Source organism: Grus americana, chromosome 11, assembly GCF_028858705.1.
Source record: "Grus americana isolate bGruAme1 chromosome 11, bGruAme1.mat, whole genome shotgun sequence".
Taxonomy (NCBI): Eukaryota; Metazoa; Chordata; class Aves; order Gruiformes; family Gruidae; genus Grus; species Grus americana.
The window spans coordinates 22,194,308-22,216,646 of NC_072862.1; the positions used below are offsets into that span (position 1 = coordinate 22,194,308).

The following is a 22,339-nucleotide window of genomic DNA, read 5'->3' on the forward strand; positions in this document are numbered from 1 at the left end:
TGACTAGCTCATCATTGGGGTATGCTGTGAAAGCACTGGTTTGCTTTTGAAGGCCATGTATTTTACAGGGTTTACTTACCTAAAGGAAACCCAGTTTTGTATCAACTCTTACATTTTGTATTCTGTCATAGCCTTGGAGTTCACAACTTGCTTTTCCTTTTGTATTTTCTGGTTAAGTTTTTTTCCCCAGACAGATTTAGAAACTGTACTATAGATGTGCAGAACACATGTAAAGTACATCAAAAACTAAAGGTTGATACCTACAAAGAGTAGGTATGTGTTAAGCATGACACTTGCATTATTTATGTCTTAGATGGATTCTCTACAGCACTGTGCACACCAGTGACATCTATAGTTGCATCCAGAATGTTTCAGTAGTAAAGAATAAGAGGATTAACTAATGTATTGAGCTATACCCAGCACCCTAAGGAACCAGCTTTAGAGCGAGACCATTTAGTGGAAAACTACTGATTGCTGTTTTGGTATCTGAGGATCTTATTGAAGTAGCAGACTGAATACAGGATCAAGTAACTCACTATTAGGCTCCTGCTGATCAAAAAGGCAGGTTTTAAAAACCTGCTTAGCTCATTAACTGATGTTAGAATTAAAGAGCCAAGCAAAAAGAAAGGGTGTTGCTTTGTTTAATTTACAGCAATTAAATAAAATCCAGGATCTAAATGTTCCCTCGGGAAGGTACAGTTGTAACTATACTCTTTACACTTAATTGTAAGCACTGAAAAAAAGTTATTTGCACTTGTCCAACATTGAGGACTTTGGTTTTCATTCTTCATCTTCCAGCCAGTTATGCTGGAGAGTTTACTAATTTGAAACAACTTAATGTGCATGCATTTATGTAAGTGATGGGCAATTGTAGGGATAAGAGGAAGAGAGTCAAGCACTGTTTGTTTAATAAAGAGTACATTAGATTGTATCTTGTGTAAAAGTTGAAGACCATACAGCACTAGAGAACAGATACATAATTTCTTAAAATCTTGGGTTTGTTTCTGATAATAAACCATAGCAAGGTACATGCATAAAATAACAACAAAAGGCATTAATTGCCAAATGTTTACTTTAATTAAACCTTTTTAATGATACACAGTACAATGTATCCACTAATTTGCTAAAATTCACAACAAAAAGCAGGTTTCATATGTTTAAAAATATTTTTCATAATAAATTCATAAATAGATGAAGGTAAAGTATAAAAAATTACTGTAGTATGCAAGCTTGCTCCCTTGTCTCCTCAAATTCCAAATGATCTAGTCAGTATTGTGATAAGAAAGTTTAAAAGCAAAGTAGTTACTGATGATTAGAAATGTACAGCCTGCATCTCTTGAAGAAACCTTGAAAACAGCAACAGATTTGTCTTAGAAAATGCAGAACAATTTTAACACTGTTATCATCCAAACCCCTCAAATAATTTTGGAATGCAATGAATGAATTCAATGTGAATTACAGATTTTTATTTTCTCCCCAACAGGTGTGTGAGCCAGACTCACTTGAATGCTGTCTAGTCTATGGAGTTGTGGGTTCTGTATCAGTCAGATATCAGTGAGTGAGGCACAAAAGAGGGAAAAGCTGGTTGACAGCACTGCGCGTATCTGACTGTCAAAAATCGTAGCATTTCTCCTTGCAGACTTATAAAATAGAAATCTTTAAAAAGCATTACAAATAACTAAATTCACATTCTGCTAGTATATGTCTGTGTGTACTTTATGTCTGGCAAGCAGGACAGTGTCTCATCTCATCCATTGGCTTCCCCTGGTTTTGAAATGCTATGTGTATGTAGCACCATTCCAACACTTAACTCCATCTGGTGAATCTCTTCTATTACATCACCAAACTGTATTAGCAAAGTTATTCTCATCAACATTATCACTCTCTTGACAAAATAAAATGCTCTATACATTTTCATAAGTATCAAACTACTTTTCACACTTAGAATCTACTTTAATACCATTTATAAAGGGGAAAAATGTTTACTTACGCACAGCATTGGAATAGGGAATGAACATGAGAAATACGTAATAATCAGGATGCTCTGCCTTTCACATGACTGTATTTTTTTTCTCCTGACAACTATTTCCCTTTAGTGCAAACCAGTTCCATACAACTTTTGTGCTTTTTTGCAGTGCTAGCTAGATGCTTTTGAAGACATCGGTAGGCATCTGTCTGCAGCTTTAATGTCTCAGAAAATTCAGCTCTTAACTCATTCTTTTAAAGTACCTTCAAATTTTCAAGACAAGTTTGCATGCCGTGTTCAAAGGACAATCTTTCATACACAAAAACTTTCATCTTGTTTTCACATACAATCCTTTAGATGTCCAAAATCACTCTCTCACATCTTCATATGAGTCTATATTGCTCATAGAATTTACTGCAGGAAAAATGGGTGTTCATCATCATATTACAGTGCAGTGTAACAGGCTGCTACTTAGCGGTAACTGAAAAGACACTGGCTTTTGGAAGTATACGGGTTATGTTGGTCAGGTGCCTTAACAAGACAATTTCTAAGGAAATACAGTCTTTCATTTAATGTTTTCCTCTGCTTTTATCTGGAGAAGATAATCTTTGTGCTGTAAGGTTTTTTTGTATTGATTGAACAATTAGAAGTCTAGTCTAACTGCTAGCTTGTCACAGTTTCGGTCATATGTAAGGTACTTTCCCTAAGCTAAAACTTACAGAACCTTGGATCCTTTTAGGTAGCTGTTCCATTTGAATAGCGTGTACTTTAAGATGTCTGAGTGAGTTTATGGGGGAATTAAGGTTTAAACTCCTACAGAGTAGTCAATGATAAGGTTTATGTTCTTATGAAAGCTTAAAATAGGTGACTACTGTTCTTAGTATCCTAGTATAGGCTTTAAAATTAAAAGATATAAATGTAGGAAATTTTTTTAATGTTATGTTTATGGCTAAATGAAAATAATTCACTTGTAGTAATTTAGCTGTGATAGCAAATTTTGAATGGGCTAGGTAAGCCTTAGACAGAAGTAGCTAAAACAGAAGTAGCTTTGTGAAGCTGCTGTACCTCCCTAATACCACACCCTGACCTACTCTACCTACTCGCATTAATGATCGCAAAGCTGGACTTGATTGATTTCAGAGTACAGTGTATTATATACACATATTACAGACATTAAGTAACTGTCACAGGAGCAGGAGATTGATAGTTACACATGTGCAAAAACCTGCTAGTTATAGTCTATCTGGTGGCCCTTCAGTGGTTTGTGATAGGAAGATTAATCCTCTGTTTTCTGTTAAGTTTGAGGCTGAAAGAAAGTAGAAATCTCTGTCAGCACTTCAGTTGGATAATCAAATTGGAAGTAACTCAAAGTCTAAAAATGTCTTGCAAAAGAAACATGGAAAGTGACTTTTTTAATGGTAAAGAGAGCCTCAGTAAATTTTTATCAATCTTGGATCTTCTGAAGGTTTTCAAATTGTGTCCTGGGGGAGAGAGACATACTTGGCCCCTCACAATGGAAGGAATAGGTTCTAAATACAGCTTTAAGCCAATTTAACAGCTCTCCAAATGTTAAACTATTCTGTTACCATGCACTTAACTAGTTTAGCAGTCCACTGACAGCAGTCAAACTTCTGTTGTACAAAACGCAAACAGGAAAACCTATTACTATTTGTGTTGTGTATTATTTTACCTTTGGGAAGGAGAGTATTTTCTCTGGACTGAGTAACGATCGATTAAACCTAACACATTTAATCAGACCAAATAGAAAATCTGCCCTGACTGTTACTCTAGGCTTCACTTTTTCTTATGAAGTTACTCTGTTCACTTGTTTTCCACTGGCCGCTGACTTATATGGAAAAACAAGACAATTGTTGACATGGTCTGTCTTCAGTGACACCTAAAGTTATGAATGTAATACAGGTAACTGCCTTTATCAGTATTCAAGTAATAGAAACTCTTGTTAAAAAAAGACACAGTAAAATAAAATCATAACCCTTTTGTGCCTCAAAGAATTATTTTTAAAGTGCACTTTAACATTTTTTTAGTTGTATTAAAAAGTGCTATCTAAGATCAAGATAGGAGAGTATGCTGGCTATTTTTATCTAACCTCTGGCAACAATTCCATGCACAGCAAACATACATTTGTGTTGGTTTGTTTGTTTTGATTTTGTAACCTTGCTCTTTTCCACGTAAACTAAAATGAAATGATAAAAAAAGATGCAGATGGCTAAACCTGTGCTGGAAATCAGAACATCTAGTTGTGGAATAGTTTGGGGGTTTTTTCCTAAAGTACGCAGTGGGGATTGCAACTAAATGCTTCCATCTGGTATTTTTTTGCCGCTTCCATAGCTCTATATCCCAATTCAATAGAGTTAAAAGAAATCTAACGTTACCTGGCCAGTAAAAACTAAGATACTCAGGAGGCTGGTTCTCTAACTGAAATCTCAGTGGGATGATCAGCACCAAAAGACACTACAAAAATAAAACTGAGACAGTATTTCCCAAATCTGTGGATCTTTTCTTATAGTGTGGAAAAGAACTTTCAAATCTGAGAACAGCCCAATTATAAAGGACTCTGCTCTGTGACTCTGAAGTCACTATACTTCATACAACTGTAATAAAATGTAACTATTTATCTACATGGGTTAATAATGTGGCATCTTTTATTGCCAAATTTGTAAATGTAAAATGCCTTTTAGTTGATGAAACAACTGAGGGTCACTTGAGAAAGGATAGTGAAGTGGTTAGGGTAATTAGCCTAGACTTTGGGATTCCTTTCCTTGCTCTTTAATTTCCTCACTTCTTGTACCACAAGGATGGGAATACAAGCTACATGGTCATCATCAGGTACTGGGGCAAAGCAAGTCATGCGAGAACTACCTCTTCACAAAAAAGTAGACATTCGCTCCCATTTCCTTGGATTTTCCCTGCTTACTGGTTGCACGCTCTGCCCGTAACCTGGTTTGTTTCTGTGATGTCTCCACACAGAATGACTGACAGGGGTTAAACTGAGCGCTCTCCAAGGTTGGAAGATACCAAAAGGAGAGTAACTTTATTTTTCAGTTTCACAAAGCAGGTATTGTTCTCACTTCATTTTCCTCCAGCACACTGTTTACACAAAATAATGCAACAGGGTACACTTCAGTGATCTGTAAATATAGAAATGTTTTGGAAGCAGGATAGGTAAAGATAAACAATTTCTATTAATGAAATAACATATAAATTCATCTTGATTTTAAAAGGCTATCATTATAACATTGAGTAAAATAATCCCATTAAGAGAAATGAATAATGTTATTTACCTCCCAGTTTCCTCAGGATTGGCGTGAGATGGCAAAAGATATTCAAAAGGTCAACCAGCTGGGACTATGAGATTAAATAACGGAGATGTAAATCTTATTGGGACAATATATACTGGGGCAACTCAAGGAAAGACTTCAATGTATGTTATTTAAGGGTGTTACTGTGCGAGTGTATACATAATGTAATGTACTACTGCAGTAATGCATGTGTATTGCACGTGACGGTCAGCTCTATTCTTCAAATAAATATGATCTTCTTTAAAGGCAAAAAAAACCTGAGCAGGAGCTCCACTTTTCATGAAGTTCTTAGAAATCTGTGCAATATTAGCTGAGCTTCATTTAGTTTTGCAGTTCCCCCCCCAAAAAAGTGACCTGCTTTCCAGTACAGTGAGAGTGATAAAATCACTAGGAGTTTTCCTCTGTTAAGTGTTTTCATGTTTAAAAAATTTTGTTTTGCAAAGCAAATGTTATCAGGTTTCTGGGCTGACATTTCTTTGGTATTATATTTACATAATTATAAATATTTGTAAAAGTTCCATCCATGATGATGGACTGGATGAGTAACTGGAGATAAAATTAGCTTAAATCAAAATCAATACAAAGGCTAACAATGCCCACGCTCCTGGGAACTACGTTCTGCTGATGATTTCATTTCAGTATTTGCTTCTGCATTCCACTCCTAAGCGTTACAAGGCAGAGAGCAATGTCCCCTTCTGTGTTTTTGTAATATTTTGCACACTTTGGGTACTGCCAAATATAAATGGTAAATGCTAATGCAAATGTGTGGTCAGCCAAGGAGGTCTGTTTAAAATCAATTACTGCACCATAGTCTTGTTAATGTTCAACTGCCAGTAAACAGGTTTCTTGGCAAATGTTTATGTTGTGAACTCTGATCATGCACTACTGAATTATTCACTTGATGTACATCAGTGCACATTTGTAACCTAAGATTTGAAACTGAGGTTTTTACCCATAAATCTCAGGTTTATTACTACTCACTCTCTTCACCCAAGTATCCTTTTGGTTTCAATAGGATTACCAGAATTAAACCAACAGGACTGTCTTCCTAATACTCAAATTACGGATTTAATAAAAGTCTTCAGAAAGGGAGTGAAAAGCTCTAAGTTAAATTTACTGTTTAATTTATTTCTGGTCAAGAAGCTATCAGTCTAATGAGTATTGTGCTATTACTAATAGACAAAGAAAGGGTTTGGTAATTGAAATAGACTTTTACTACTGACAGCCCAAGCACTGTCATTCATACCTGCTACTAACCTGAAAAAATAAAGCAGGTCCTCAGTCTCTTTGTTCCCTTTTGTTCAGTTAGGTAGGGCATGCAAACTTGTATGACACTTGCTACAACACAGAAGAGCCAAGAGTTAGAAGACAAAGCTGAGTTAAAGCCATAATCTTAGTTTTCTACAGCACAATGAAAACTAATCCGAATTGGTGCCTTCACTTGAAAACACAGTGGACAAATCACTGACACTGTATTTCATGTTTTCTGACTGAAACACACTAACCTGCAGACAGAGTCTCAACCTTCAAGATTAGCTTAAGAGATATATGGGGGGCAAATCGTAAGGAAAAATATAGTGCTTGGCCTCATTCTACTTGTTTACTAAACGGACCTCAAAACTAAAGAAATGGATCAATAATTCCTTATTGCTTCACCTACTGTAAAAACACAATCATTCACTGACTGCATTGGAAGCAGAATTTGTGTTCATTTCACATCTTGTTCCAGTTTTAAGATGAGTTACTATGTAAACTACTGATTTCAATCTGAGTAGTAGCAATACTGTTCTTAAACGTGTATGAATTTTTATTAGCGTGGCTTAAATAATTTGGCACTAATCCTGCAAACAGTGGGAGGCTGAGCTTATCTGAGGGTCCATGTTCAAGCATGCAGAACTGTAGGACTGTAACCTACAGATGTAAACTATAACATGTCATGACAAAATCAAATGCTTGCTAGTATTCTGTATCTTAAGGACCATCTAACCAGGAGGAAAAACAGTCATCAGGACTGAGTTTTAGCTTGGACTGTCTTCACAGTTTCTCCTGAGAGTAGAATACAGGGTTTGCTAATCACTAACAAATCTAGAGTTTGGACAGTCCTCTTTTTCAGTGTCTAGCTACTGCTGGACACTTACTGCCTGTTATCTTTGGATGTAGGAGAGCTGGGAATGTCCTGGAAAATTATCCAAAAATACTACTGAGCACTGCAGCTCAACCTGCCCTTCCATATAAAATATTAGAATTGTGAAAACTATACTAATTGAAAAATTTAAGGCCCTTTCACTCTTAAAACTATAAAACTTGAAAACTAATGCCTTAGATTAGAAACAAACAGGCTACAAAGCATATGTAACTCCTCAATTATCTACCTTATAGTTTAAAAAAAAACCCCAAACCAGAGAATGATTTAATATTTTCTGCAGGAAGATGAATAGTATTGAAATGAGGATCCATTAGCCCTTTCTTAAATCTTCCTGATTTTTATGATACTGGATATGTCAAATGGCTAAAAACTGGTGTAGCCCTAGTAGCAAACTAATCTAGGTCCTTTTTGATCAAGATTTTCAAGAGGGACAAGTGACTTCACTTTAAGTAAGTGGGTGCTTTCTGAAAATGAGCTTCCTCAAAGCATCAAGTTGCAAAAATCACTTGTTACCTCTGAACACCTTTGCTTTAACTGTGGAGTTAAAAATAATCCTGCGTCTGTTCCCTTTGCAAATTCATTTTTGTAAGGTGCCTGAGAGTGTAAATCCAGAGAGGACTGCTGCCATCAGTACTTCCACTGCATCTACAACATACAATACAGACCTGAATCTGAAAGACAACTATATGTGGCTGAATTATGAAATCTATTTTACTTAGCAATATAGACTTTTGATCAACAGCTGAGTATTTTCGAGAAATGAAAAGCAATTGGTAACTTGTGATAGGGAGATGGAAGCAGTTGAGTACAAAGTTGGGCAGGAATCACTCAAAAAGACACTGGTTTCTTACAACCAAGAAGTGCAACGCATGCAGTTTTCAGCTATTCTGAGGTCTTCTTTCCCAGTATATGCCCAGATTGTATTTAAAGAGATGGTTTAAAAAAAGCAAAACAAACCCCAAATCCATTTATGCCACTTATGCAATAAATGCTCTGGTAACGTAATGTGAAAGGTACGACCAGAATTAACCCTGCATATGACCACTAGGCACATGGCAAGAGATCATGGCTACCAGTCATTTCAAGGTTTCTCCAGTTCCCGTTTCCAGTGCTGCAAGTCTTGAGTTATGGAATGAAATTAAGAGACCTGAGGGCAAAAACTCAATGATACCCACTTGGAAAAGGGAGCTATCACTGTGCAAACAATAATAAATGAAATGCATCTACCCTCTCTCCTCAAGGCTGTATTTAAACTAACTATACTGGTCCAATCCTGCTTGACAGCAAGTCACATGATATTGCTCAGGCTGATTTCACTTTTTGTTAAAATGATAACTTAAAAAAATATTATGAAACCTGAGAGAAGGCTTCCCCACCTGAGCCCCTTCCAATACTAACTAGCAATCCATATGCCCTAGGACAGGCGACTGCTATTTGGTCCTGTAATCAAAATGTTGGGTATTCTGACTCTTGAAATACCTTTATCAAAGACACTGTCGCTTTCTGGTCATTGGTGGAGTGCTGAGGTTTTAAAGAGACACTGTCAAGATTGCCTATTCCAAAAGTGACCTCCTTTGCCAACAGTCCCATGCTAAATGCTGCAGAACTTTGGGTGTGCATCAGTCTCTTCCCCAACCGTCTGTCTCCCCACCCCACATCACCAGTTCAAAGCTGTTACCTCCACTTTTGTAACTTGTATGAAGGTTACAGAAAAGAAAATGGTGGGGACAAGTGTTGAGTAAGTTTTTCAGAGGGCTTGACTTTTAGGACTACCTCTCAAGAGTCCCTTTTTAAAAATAAGACACCAAAGCAAACAGGATTGTGTCTAACTTCTACAAAATTGCTGGTTTCACAGGAGGAGGAGAATATGGCTACCGTGCTACTCAGCATTAGGGTGAAGCACCATCTAAATTCCAGTAAAGTTAGGGATATCACCTAGCTCATATCAGCAACCACAACCCCAGCCTTCTACAATGTCTTTGCTGTCAAGCTTGATGCTGTCAGTATTCTTCTCACTGAACATAGGGCCTCCATGCCTCATCATGAGCTCTGTAGCCATCTTCACAAAAGCCTCCTCCACGTTGCTGGAGTCTTTTGCAGAGGTCTCTATGGCACAGATGATATTATCATAGTGTTCAGCCAGACTCTGAGCTTCTTCCAGCTGAACCTCTCGAAGGTCACTTAGGTCAGACTTGTTTCCTGGAAGAAAAAGAAACAAAAAAGTAATTTATAATGACTATTTATGTCAGATTAAGTATTTAGCAGGAAGTTCTCAGGTTGTCCATGAGAAGCTGCAGAATTTCCATTCTTGGAGATTTTCAAAATCTGACTGAAGAGGCCCTGACCAACCTGACATTAGCTTTACTTTGAGCAGGAGGTTGGACTAGATAGCCTCCTAAGCCCCTTCCAACCTGTATTTCTGCATGACTCATACAGAGAACAGAAAAAGTCAGTAACTGAATAGTGGTGGCTGTAGACCTTAACAGAAGAGAAATGGGCTAGAAATGAAAGCTAAAACCATTTCGTGAAAAAAACCAGCAGTCTGCTGGTTCCTAGGGAAATCTAGAATAGTACTAATATTGTATTAGCAGGTCTACAGGCCCCAAGAGCTGTGTTTGAGTCAGAAACATTGGGGCTGGGAAGCAGAACTTCTAGCAGAGAACTGACAAACCCTGATTGCCCCCAAGTCCTTCTGAAATCCCTCATCTGCTGAAGTATGTGGGTGTTTTGGTTTGCCAAAACACGTCAGCTTGATATGATGGATCTTCTTTGGGCACTGGAAAGCTTATGGTCCTTATCATGAGAACAGCTCCAGAGCAGTGGTACCTCAGAACCTGGAAATCTTGTGTACGCAGTTCTCCGTTAAGTGAGAGGCAAAGGATTCAAAGCTGGCTTCTGATACAAAGCTGGCTACTTCTTAACAGAAGTTAACCAAAGCAAAACATTTCTGTTTCGATGAATCAGCACTTAAAAAAAAAAAGGGGGGGAAATTTCCAATCGTATCTATTACATAAATCTTAACTTCAACCAAAAATAAATCTATAAGCCATCTTAAGTATTGCAACTAATTACATTGTACAGTAACCTGTAGTGCTTGGTATTAATGTTTTTAACTCACCAATCAGTAACTGTACTATGTTCGAACCAGCATACTTTCTCACATCCTCGATCCAGCGAGGAATGGACAGGAAAGAGCCTCTCTTGCTGATATCATAGGCTAAGATTGCTCCATTGGCGCTGCGGTAATAACTCTGTGTGATAGTTCGGAATCTCTCCTGGCCAGCCGTGTCCCAGATCTGCAACTAAATAAAACAAAGCATACAATGAGACACTGGCTAGCAACCTGAATCAAAAGATAGGACTTGATTTAATAGCCTTGTTATAAATCTCCCTTACGCATAATATGTTCTGGCATCATGTTTTTCTAGACCTTTGTTCATGATTTAAGGATAATAATATACACTGGAGAACCTTTTCACACTTGGCTGCTCAAAGTTTATATCTGCATCAGTTGAGACACTCTGGGTTCCTGCAGGTGAGCTCTGATGCATCCTTCTGTAGCAGATTATGAAATTATCGCTTTTGTGGGTCCAGCCCTACGCCTTTGTCGCCTCTCTAGCAGAATTTGCAAAACAAGATGTTAGCCCACGGCCAAGCCACTCCAGTTCATCACCTGGTGCATCACTGAAACTACAGGTGGGTTTTCGCTAGCATATTGTCTGAGGTACTGACATGGCTTTGTCAGTTCTGCCACAGGGGCAGTAACAACTGGAGTGGGATGTGGCAGTATCAGCTGAGAGCACTGATGCTGTTTTATGAGGAAATACGTGACAATTGAAAGCATGTATATAGAATACATATAATGTACAAAAGAATGTGTAAAAGAAATGGCAGCAATTCTAGGTTTCAATAAAGTCAGTCAAAGACCTAGTCAGTCTAGTCACCTGTCCTTTTTTAGGTGGTAGAGCAGACGTTACATCTGGGCAGGAAGAAGAAATGCTTAGCTTACATACTTTTGCCTAAATCCAGCAGCATAGGAACTATGAGTTTAGTATCAGGGTTTGAGTTCTCAGTACTAGATGTTCCAGAGGAAGAAGCCAAATAACTCAGATCGGACGAACACAATATCCTGCTCATACGGAAAACATCTTTTTAAATCTTCTTGTTTTATAGGTTGTCTAACGTCCTGGAACATGATGGCTTATCTTCCAGGAGCTTTTAACTAAAGTAACTATGGATGTTCTCATTCTCCATATAAATCTCTAATTCTTTTTGAATCTTTCAAAGCTCTTGGCTTCAATATATAGTAGCAATGAAAACAAATAATTTCCTTTTATAAATGTTGTATTTTCTGTCCTTCTGTTGCACTTTCACTCCTCTATCCCCAAATGATAAATGAGAGACCGCTGCTTGTCTTTTTGTGCCATTCCTTATATTCTACATCTCCTCTTAACTGAGACAGGACATAGGCAAATACTCCTGGAGTTTTTAATCTTCCCATATTGTGGACCTGTTATTTATTAGTTCCCCTCTCTCTGAACCTTGTTCTTGTAAAGAGCTGACAACAACTTAACACAATGCACCAGTGATGTTCTATACCAAATAATATGGAATAATTTTTCCATTTATTTCTTTTACACATTAGTATTTTGTTTGTACCTTCTGATTCTGCTGCATGTTTGAGCAGAAACTTTCACTTTGGAAATGGCTGTACTGATCAGATCACTTTCCTGTGCTAACCAAGCATTTAGATCCTACATGATATATGTACAGCTTAAAAGGAATCAATCCAATGAAAAAGTACTTCTCAGTCATGGTAAGAATTTTCTCAGAGAAGGGGAAGGGACTATAATGGACTCAGAAAAACACAAAGCAATTATTATTAATGGAGCAGATAATGATTTAGAGCAGTCAACAGACAATTACTAGAGACAAGGAAGTTCATGTCAGGTTTATGTATGATGTTCTCTGTACTCAAGTCTCCCATTAGACCTTTATGTCTGTTACGTAGCTTTAAACCTCAATACGTGATTAGGTCAAGTGCAAAACAAGGCAATGATGATTACCCAGCTCTTGGGAGAGGGCTGAGAGATTCTGTGCTTACAGAAGAATTATAAACTTTTTAAATAAAAAAAAATATTTGTTTTAGCTTACGCTTTTCACATAGTATAAATAAAAGTGATTTACCTGCAGAGTGACTGAGCAAGCCAGTCTTGGGCCTGGTGCTATATACTGGACTTTGAAAACCTCTGCATAAGTACATTCCATAGAATCATTACGGTTGGGACAGATTTTGGGAGGTGACAAAGCCAACTGCCTGCTCAAAGTGGGGTCAAAACTTAATTCTCCCAGGAATATCTGCTCCATGATTTTCCCAGGGACCAAAATGAGTCTGACCAGCTTGTAGTTCCCGGACTTCCAGCCCTTTCTGAAGTTGAGTATAATGTTTGCCTTTCTCTCATCCTCCCCAGTTTCCACAGCCTTTCAATAGTGCTAGAGCAACCTCAGAATGTCACCAGCAAGACCTCACAGCACCTCTACACATTTTTTTTACTCAAATTTTTACTTTGTCTGTGTTCACAGGACTGAATGTACAAAGTTGTTGAAGCCCCGAGTGTCCTGCCAGGAACAGCACAGACCACAGGCTTGACCTTCTCTGGAGCTTAAACAGCAGTCTTCCTCCCAGCTCACCTCCTCCAGGTAGGCCCTGTGCTCTCCTACTTGTCACTCCTCTTTTGTGTAAGGACTCTGAATCACTTAGCACACGATCTTCAGTTTGTTGTGGTTTTGCTTTCATTGCCGACACTACAGTATGTATTAGACCCATAAGCAGATACCTTCTTTGCAAACATATATACCAACACACCTGTTTGTGACTGTTCCCTGCTGGCAGGAGGAGCCAGGTGACTGCTCACTTGTTTCAGGGAAAGTCAGTCAAATACAGGCATGGTTTAATGGCTTAAGCCAAACTAAGACCATACTGTCATCAAAGACTTGCCATCCCAGCTGCATATCCTTGCCTTCACCCTGCATTGAAACTAGCACCTGTTAATCCGATTCACCATATAGCTTAATTCACTGATGTAACTGAAAAATAAGGGGGTTCCTTTTATTTGAAGGGTTAACACTAACTATGCAGCCACATGGTATTGAAAGCATGCAGACTGCATAGGGAGGAAGGTGAGACAATCCTTTAGAGCAATGGCAGAGTTGTCTTGAATCAGTCATGACAGCAATAACTGTCTGTCTTTAAATCGTTAAGAACACACACTACAAACACAGAGTATGCAAGTATTTCAAACCAGATTACCTACGTTAAAGGAAGATGTATTCCTAAAGGCAAAATATAGCTAAAGACAGCTTGACAGCATCTTTAGAAAACTCTAAGAAAAATATTTCTGTATAGCATGAATCAGTCTGATATATGATTTAAAAAAAAAAATAATTCAAGATACCAGTTCTGATCCTGGTAAACACTATTTTCACCAGTACGTGTACAGAGATGCATTTCAGACAATTCTATTGAAAAGGAAACATGACAACAATACCATTTACAACCATAAATTAAACCCACCATTTTATAGTAAAAATTTTATTTAGTCTCTCTGTTAAACTATATTTACAAGTATGTGACTCTTGACAAGAAATCACAATTGCAAATTCTTTGGAAAAAAATTTACTCTTAGTATTTCTCATGTAAAAGGCCCTCAATATAAGGTAGATGTTAAAATCAAAATACCAAATGAACTCTACTAGCCACAGGTTATAAAAAAAAGATACAATCATTTATTCTTTTGCATTGTATAAATGTATCACACATGCTGTATATGACACAGAGTTCTTAATTATTTGTTTCTTTGATTTAAGCACTTCAGCTTTGTAAATAATGTGATGGAAGCCATGCCTGTCACCTAGTAACCTTTTTAAGCAATTCCTGATTTTGTAATTACTTTAAAAACAATTTTTGTTTAAGAAAGATAGAGAGAAGTTGGGATTGCTGGAGAATTGTGTTAAACTCATCTGAGGATACTCAGCAAAAACACCTATGAAATAAGAGCTTGGCAGCAGGCCTTCAGGGGGACCATCTCTAGTAACAAATGAGGACAGGATAAAGAACAGAGAATAAATACCCATTGTTCAGAAGGAATATGACAGACTACCCTAAGTGAACAAAGACAAGGAGCCACCTTTCTTGTGCTAATTGTTTCACTGTTGAATGCCCATTTACTTACAAAAGCTGGTTATTTTGATCTGCTTTTAGCTTTGAATTTTTTGGACAGCAGAGCCCTTAGTACTGGCTGGTACTGAATAGCAAAGTGCTAAACCAACTATTAACTCCTGTAAGATTTTTTCATGACTCCATATAATCACCATAGAATTGGAGCTTTCCATAAATACATTAGACAAAGTTTTAAACATCTTTTCATATTTGCTTATCCATCTTTTCCTGTTGGGAAGGAGTATGTCAGTCACCCCCCACAAGGATGCAAGCTGGGGTCTGACTGGCTGGGGAGCAGCTGTGCTGAAAAGGCCCTGGGGGTCTTTGCAGACAGGGAGCTGAACAGGAGCCAGCAGCGTGTCCTGGCAGCATCCTGAGCTGCATTGACAGGAGTGAAGCCAGTAGATCGAGGGAGGTGATTATTGCCCATTATTCGGCACTTACTATATTCCAACTAAAATACAGTGTCCAGTTTTGGGCCCCCCGTACAAGAAAGAAGAGCACATTCAGTGGAGGGCCATCAAGATGGTCAGGTAATCAGGGTACATGCCCTGTGAGAAGAGTCTGAGGGAAGCAGGCTTGTTTGGCATGGGAGAGGGATTTGAGATGACCTATTAGCTGCTGTCCAGTACCTATCAGGAAGACCGAGCCAGGCTTTTCACAGTGGCACATGATGGGAAAATGAGAGACATCAGAGAAAAACTGAAATAAGGGATGTTTCAACATGATGCAAGCAGGAAAACAGAATGTGGTAAAATTTATGGTGGGTGTCTGGAAGATCATTCAGGGATGTGTGATTAGACTTAAAGAAAGCAGTTTCAAATATAGAAACAGACACAGTATTGAAAATGGCGAGTGACAGGTTGACCAAAGAGCATAGTAAACCAGTAATAGCAAATGGTTTGATGTGGATTGTGCTTGCATTGATAAACATATTGTTTATCAAAGGTTAATGCTTAACAAATGGCCTCAGGACATGTTAAATAATTTTTCCCTCCCTTACTTTCTACATAATTTATTAAGTACTTTCCCAATTCTTCTAAAGTATCATGGGAGTTCAGGTTTACTTTTGCCTGTGAAGCAGCATTAATAATAACTAAGTACATCCTATAGCTGATACCTTCCTTTAAGATAGAAATGTCACTTTTGTGCTGTGAATTCTTCAAAATATAGCAACTTCCATAAAACTTTCTGGTGCTGAAATGGTGGATCCAAAGACTGTGCTAAATGATTCTTAACCAACTGACTGTGTCTAAATCCTGTCATCTCAAATGGGAAACAATACATTTCTGTACACTGGCAAATCACAACACTTGCTCCTAAAAAGTCTTACTGAAACAATCTTGCAACTTAATCTATACAGTTTTTGCCAAAACCAACAAAACTAACATCTGTATGACAATCTATTTCAATTTAACATTCATACACAGAACAGTTAAGATAAACTGCTCCACTCAGTTGTTTCCCTACAAAATTTTCAGGGAATGAGGAATCCCTGTTTACTGGGAATGCAGCATTCCTGTTTGCTCTGGTGTTATGAGCGTCAAAGTAGCTGACAGAGAAGAGAGCTATGCTTTCCTCTGGATAGCAAAGAATCTTGCCTCCATGAAATAATCAATAGCTTCATTTGTATTTGTTTAGTAATGTTATTAAATACATCAGTCAGGAGACAAGACAGTTAACAAGTCATAATTACTTGCAATTTGGCCAGATAATGACACCTTACATTTTGAACCATTCCGAAAGGAATATAGTTACAGTCATGAGGCCTGAATAAAAGCCAAGAATCTTGATATCATATGGGCTGAAAAAGCTTGTAAATTGAAAAGTGCAATGATACATAAAGAAGTATTTGTTACAAAAGGAATGTGTTTGTTTTCAAATGTTCTTCTCTCCTGCTGCTTTCTGATACAGTAAGAGACAGAAAAACTATGGCATAAAGGAAAAAAATATTCAGTACGTGTAAAACACTATGAAATGACAGCATAAAGTAGACAGTAAAGATACCCAATTAATTTAGCAGGTCACAGGAGGAAATTCATCAAAAGAAAAGGAATTTTGTTGTTACTAATCACAATTTGTAGACTTGGTCTTAGGAATGTCCTTGCCTATCGTTATGTAAAATCTTAGTTCCACCGTTTTATAAATATCTTTTCTGATATAACAGTTATAAAACATTTTTGTTCTGTTTGCCAGATTCTTTCTATCATTCAAAGAACAAGTAATTATTTTATCAACAGGACTTCAATCACTATACGTTGAGTCAGCAACCACAACTTTTGGGAACTACAGCCTGTACTCTGGGATTTAGCCAGCTAAGAAGGATGTATTTCATAGAGAATAATATGCCACAATTTCAACCTGTTAAACAGCATATACTACAGCATTATTTTTTTAAAATGAAGACAGACTGCAGACATTTCATAAAGCTGAGGGGGAAAAATTCTGGATATACGCTAGTCAGAATTTGCCTTTGCGATAAAAATCTAGGTGGTCATCACAGGTAGCTGTGACTTTGAAGTTCCATTAGAACTCAGTGTGCTAGATCTGCCAAATCCCTGCCTGGCTTCATGCCATGCGGCCTGCCTTTTAGCTCCAACATCTCCAAGAGCCCATGGCTCACAACAGCATGTCCCAGAGGCAACTGCCTTGTACAGTACCACTGGACAATACCTCAAACTGAAATTGGAGATCTTAAAGAAAGAACAAGAGAAACAGAAGACTGGACGGCACAGACAAGCTTACATCTTCTTCTATAGAAGTGGTAAATCTCTGCAAGTCAGGGTTAGCACTTATTGGGGACGCTTATGATACTAGCGCTTAATTGAAGCTTTCTCTTTAGAAATAAAACAGTAATCAGGACTGTCCCTGAACAGGTCCTTTCTCAAGCACTAACGTCTCTTTATATATGAAGTTTAGTCAGCTTCAGTAGCTGATGAAGCAGCAGTGTACGAAGGATCATTTGAGACACTTGAAAGAATACAGCTTTAAGATGCAAGGAAAGCCCTGAGTTAAAAAAAAAAAAATTATTTGCAGAACCTTAACCTTTAGTATCCCAAAATGCTTCTTTTCCCTTATCCAATAAAAATGCAGGAAGTGAGACTTAAAATCCTTGGGTGCCAAATGTTTCAGAAACATTATATAACTGTAATGACAACATTTGAAGCTTTAAACAGAAAGGGACACTAACACAATTAACCTTAAAATGTTTGTTTCAATTTCAAAATAAGTGTCTGATTCATACTCCCTCAGTTGTGTTGTAATACTACCCTCAGCCTGACTAAAAGTGAAGCTTAGGCTACTGGGGATGCAGAGCGAGTACTATTCAAAAGCTCTGTGGGACTTTTTTTTTGTACACACTGTTGTTCTGAAGGAACATCTAAAGATGAGCTTATACAACATTATAAAAATGGGAATTTTCTTATTCCTGCACCATTTGCTAAGAAGAAAATAAGCCTTTGCATTCCTTATGAAGATACTGTCTTGGGTAGCATAAACCCATAATGAAATTGGAGCAGTGCAGAGACTCACCTGGCATGCTTTTGTAAGGTCAAACTTGTCCTAAACATCTCTTGATTTGAGGCATCCCAATCAACAATTTATCTCAAACTCTTTTAAAACACAGTATGTCTCATGTGACTGAGACACAAACAATGAGAAACACAGTGCATCTCTTGCAGAGCACATGTACAGGCTTGTTTACTGAAGGGCTAGGATATGCTCTGTTCAGATGGCTAAAATACTCCTCCTAGAACCACTGTAATCTCCACCAAAACCAAATTTGTGAACTCTGCAAGATAAACACACCTGATAGAAACAATTTATTTCCCTACTCTGTAAGGGAGCTCACAAAAGTATAATAAAATGCCTCCTTGCCTTCTATTTCCTATAACATGCTGAACTAGATCAGCTAGATCAGATGGACTGCTCTGAAATCTCAATCCAGCTGGAAAAGCCTGACTGGAATTTAAAACTTCGCATACAACCCACACCTTACCAGACCAAACAAAAAAACTCCACGCAGTTGTTTTCATATTCTAGCTGTGTCCCTGAGTCAGCAGCTAACAAAAATGTCTGTAAGGTAAATCAGCAACAATGCTAGATTAATTTGCCTGAAGTAATGCTTAAAATACTCTTCTTCAATCTCTGCATCCCTAATTTTTTTTCTTAGTGGAAGTACAGAACAATCCAAAGAAAAAGAAAGCCTCAAGAGCTTGTATTTTCTTACTTGTTTTTTTGTAAAATACTTAGAAATAATTCACAGGTTTTGTTACAGACTGACTACTAATACTGGAGTATTCAGGTGTAAGTACTGACAATATGAAAAGCATACCTAGGAAGTTTGGGTTATTTCCCGGGCTAGTGCTCCCCTACTCCTGACAGCTGTGGCTTAGACCCCTGGCACCAGGACCAGACACATTTGTCACTTTCTGTGTGCCTGGCATTTAAATGGAGCCAGGTCAATCTGAAAGGAGAAACCCCACTTCTAAGGAAAGCACAGAAGAGGTACTAATAGCACAGTCAGAAAATGTGAGCTTCCTTTTCAACTGCAAACCCAGCTATACATGGTAGGAAAAGGTATAATGAACTAAACACCTTGGCTAGGTGTGGAACTTCTGATCCCCCTCCTTTCCTAAAATATGAGCCTTCATTTCTTCCATCTTCTGTAACTTACTCTGCTTAATATTCTGTTCACCAAAGTTAATTTGTAAGAAAAAGACAATAGAGGACTTTGACATCTACTTTGGTAAACACAGACCAAAATTCAAGTGCAATTACCATATTTCTGTGTCACCTTTCATCTCAAAAACTCTACGGTTCCATAATCTTTCCCAAGCAGTGACTGCATTAAGTTCTTAGTCCCACTGGGGATAGGTAAGGATAGTTGTATGACTCCATTCTGGAGGGGGCTGGCAAAGGGCTTTATCCCAGCAGCCTGCTACAAACCGCAGGTGCCTTACACCGCTTTCCCTCCTGTTTGATCATGCTTCTGTGCTCAGAGGCCAGACTGCTGTAGGGAATACGTGCCACTGTGAGTCTGAGGATATTTCCACTGGGTAAATGTCTCTTTCTAGCTCATAACTAGCTGATTTTCTCCAGCGTAAGAAAAGCAGAAGTCAAATTTAGGGCTGATTTGTTCTGGCTTGAGAAGAACTATAAAAGTTGTGCTTTCTGAGACATGCTATAAACAGCATCTTAAGATAACTTTTAAGTGTGCCTCATTTAACAACCACTCCCTCAGCTTCTCTCAATCTGCCAGTACTACATCCCTTTCTGAAAACATGACAGTCCAGATGAGGTTCCTTCTCGCTTGTAAATAAACCATGGCCAGAAGCCTGCCTGGAACGAGGGGTGCTGCAGGCAGAGCACAACGCAGGCAGAGCGCGTCCTGAAGCACGGGTTTGCAATGGGGCTTTTTAGCAGCGTTGGCGTGGTGCTAACGAGGAACCAGTCCGGCTTGCGGCTGCACAGCTGATCCCACCGCTGCAAAACAAGTTAATATAGGCGCTTGGTCCCTCCCCGCCCGCGGGAGCTGTTCAGGAAGGCGGCACCGGGGCTGAGCAGCTCTTCCTCCAAGCAGAGCAGCAGCGCACGGACAAGTCAGCAGCGGGACGGGGGCACGGGCAGTAGGAACTGCCCCGAGGCGGGGCACCCCGGACGGGCGGCACAGCTAGCTGCCAGCCACCGTCTCGCCACCGCCGCCACCTCCTCCTCCTCCAGCAGTCGGGCTAGGGCCGGACGGCCCCCCCCGGCACCTCGGCGGCCGTGCCGGCCCGGAGCTCCGCGCCCCGGAGCACCGGGGGCGGGCCGGGAGGTGAGCTACAGCTCCCCGCCCGCTCCGCCAGCCCCGGAACCGGAGCGGCGGGGTACCGGGCCGCTCCCTCCGCCCCGGGCCGCCGCTCCGCTCACCTTCACCCGCTTGCCCTGGATCTCTAGGCTCTTCATGGTGAAGTCCACGCCGATGGTGCTGCCCTGGCGTTCGGCGAAGGCCCCGGTTTTGAAGCGCTGTACGAGGCAGGTCTTGCCCACGCTGGCATCCCCGATGAGCACCAGCTTGAAGAGAAAGTCATAGCTCTCCTCCGCGTCAGGCCCCGCCGCCGCCCCCAGCGCCGCCGGGCCGGGCATGGCGCTGCTGCCCTCCGGCCTTCCGCCCGCCGCCGAGGGGAGCCGGGCTCTGCGCAGCGCCCGCCGCCCCCCGCCGCTCCAGGCCTAGCGCTGGGCCCGCCTCCTGCCCGTCCCCTCCTTCTCTCCGCCCGCAGCCGTGGCGGCCAGGCCGTGCATCCCCGCCCGCGGCCGTAGCGGCTGTGGGGCTGGCGGCAGGGTCGAGCGCAGGCTCGGCTACCGCCTGGGGCAACGCGCCTGCCTTGCTGGCGGCCCGGATCGGGAGGGGCTGGGGGGTGCACCCGGCTCGCTACGGCCGACCGCCGTAGGCCGTGGGGCTGCCGGCAGGTCCTCCGGTGGGCCGGTGCCCGCGGGGCCTGCTCGGGTTGCGGTCCGACATAAACCATCGTGTGTGGGCAAACAAGTGCGTTAGTCAGCTGTCGTTAAGTGGCACTGATGAGCCTTTAATCACTACCAGTGCCCCAGTCCTGCCTGGAGGACTTGCACATGCCAGTATCTGTCCATGTTCTTGCTGGAGTGACATATTTTTGTGATTTATTCCTTCTGATATCTTTTACAGTTACTGGCACATAGAAATAAACAGGTGCAATTACCATTAAGTCATCCAGGAAGTGCAGCTGATTTGCCTTGTTGGCTTTTCATTTTCAGGTCTGAGCTGGGGTGTGGTTTGTTTCCAGAGTTGCAAGTCAAGGCTCAGGGCTATGGTTTTTCACCCTTGCAAGGTGCTGCACAGCTCAGACACGTCTTTAAAACTGTTAACATCATGCTACGTGTATTACAGAGGCATGTGTGTATGTGTGATTATATATTGCATCACAAACTGGTTATGTGTATTGAGATATGTGTATCAGCAGTCTGGAATTATTTGTGTTTTAACTGCTACCTGGGTTATCTACAAAACAAACTGCTGTTTAATAGGTACTCTCCTTTAGATTATATGGTGAGTCCAGATGCTAATAAAAAACAGCTTTACTAATAAAATACTCTGACACAGCACATTTTGTTAGTCTGTTCTTTGTAAGACAGATTTGCTAAATTCCATCCTTGTAGTCTCAAATGACAAAATTGTGAAATGAAGCTGTTTAATGGCAGTGAGTGAGAATTAAATTTTCCAATAAGTAGTTCTGCAGAAGGAGAACAACCTGATTTATGACTGAGCCAGCATAGACCAATCAGGCCAGCCTGTCTTGAATTGCTCCAAATCAATGCAATTTTGGGCGGCTTCATGCTTACTCCTTTTCAAGTCTCCATATATATTTTTGGCAATCCATGGTAACCTTCCAGCAAGAGCAGAGATACAAGCACTCTGTCAAGCTGGGAAAAAAAGCTTTCTGTTCCTGGTAGCCTGCAACTCTGAATTAAGCAGGCCACTGAATTCTAGGGTATTGATCAACCAGGACAGAAAAAGTGTTTAAGAGGAAATAAGACACCACTGTGCATATGCTCTCGTGTTGATTAGCACTTTTTATGTTTTCGGTGGCTGAGCAAAGCATTTCAGGGAATTTAGATTGTTTAGGAAGAAACATTGCTAGATATGTCAGTCTTTAATATTTAGAATTAATTAT

At 39.9% G+C, this 22,339-nt stretch overlaps 1 protein-coding gene across 2 annotated transcripts; it reads right to left on the bottom strand.

The window, feature by feature from the left end:
• Positions 1-1,054: 1,054 nt before the first annotated feature.
• On the bottom strand, positions 1,055-21,219 carry RAB43 (RAB43, member RAS oncogene family). 2 transcript variants are annotated; one of them, XM_054838131.1, is made up of 3 exons: positions 20,562-21,219; positions 10,551-10,728; positions 1,055-9,631 (listed from the first exon to the last, which is right to left on the bottom strand). In XM_054838131.1, the coding sequence occupies exons 1-3, from the start codon at positions 20,775-20,777 to the stop codon at positions 9,378-9,380; spliced, it is 648 nt and encodes a 215-aa protein (XP_054694106.1). In that variant the 5' UTR covers positions 20,778-21,219; the 3' UTR covers positions 1,055-9,377. The 2 variants fall into 2 exon arrangements, with proteins under 2 accessions (XP_054694106.1, XP_054694105.1); XM_054838130.1 differs by having other exon boundaries at positions 10,551-10,734.
• Positions 21,220-22,339: the final 1,120 nt, after the last annotated feature.

What these genes read in the sequence shown, in the direction of transcription:
- RAB43 (XM_054838130.1), bottom strand. Translation starts at nt 20,777, where the DNA reads ATGCCCGGCCCGGCGGCGCTGGGGGCGGCGGCGGGGCCTGACGCGGAG. An exon ending in TCCAGGGCAAGCGGGTGAAG is followed by an intron (nt 10,735 to 20,561) that starts GTGAGCGGAGCG and finishes TGTTTTATTTAG; the next exon opens with TTGCAGATCTGGGACACGGC. An exon ending in CATAGTACAGTTACTGATTG is followed by an intron (nt 9,632 to 10,550) that starts GTGAGTTAAAAA and finishes TTTTTCTTCCAG; the next exon opens with GAAACAAGTCTGACCTAAGT.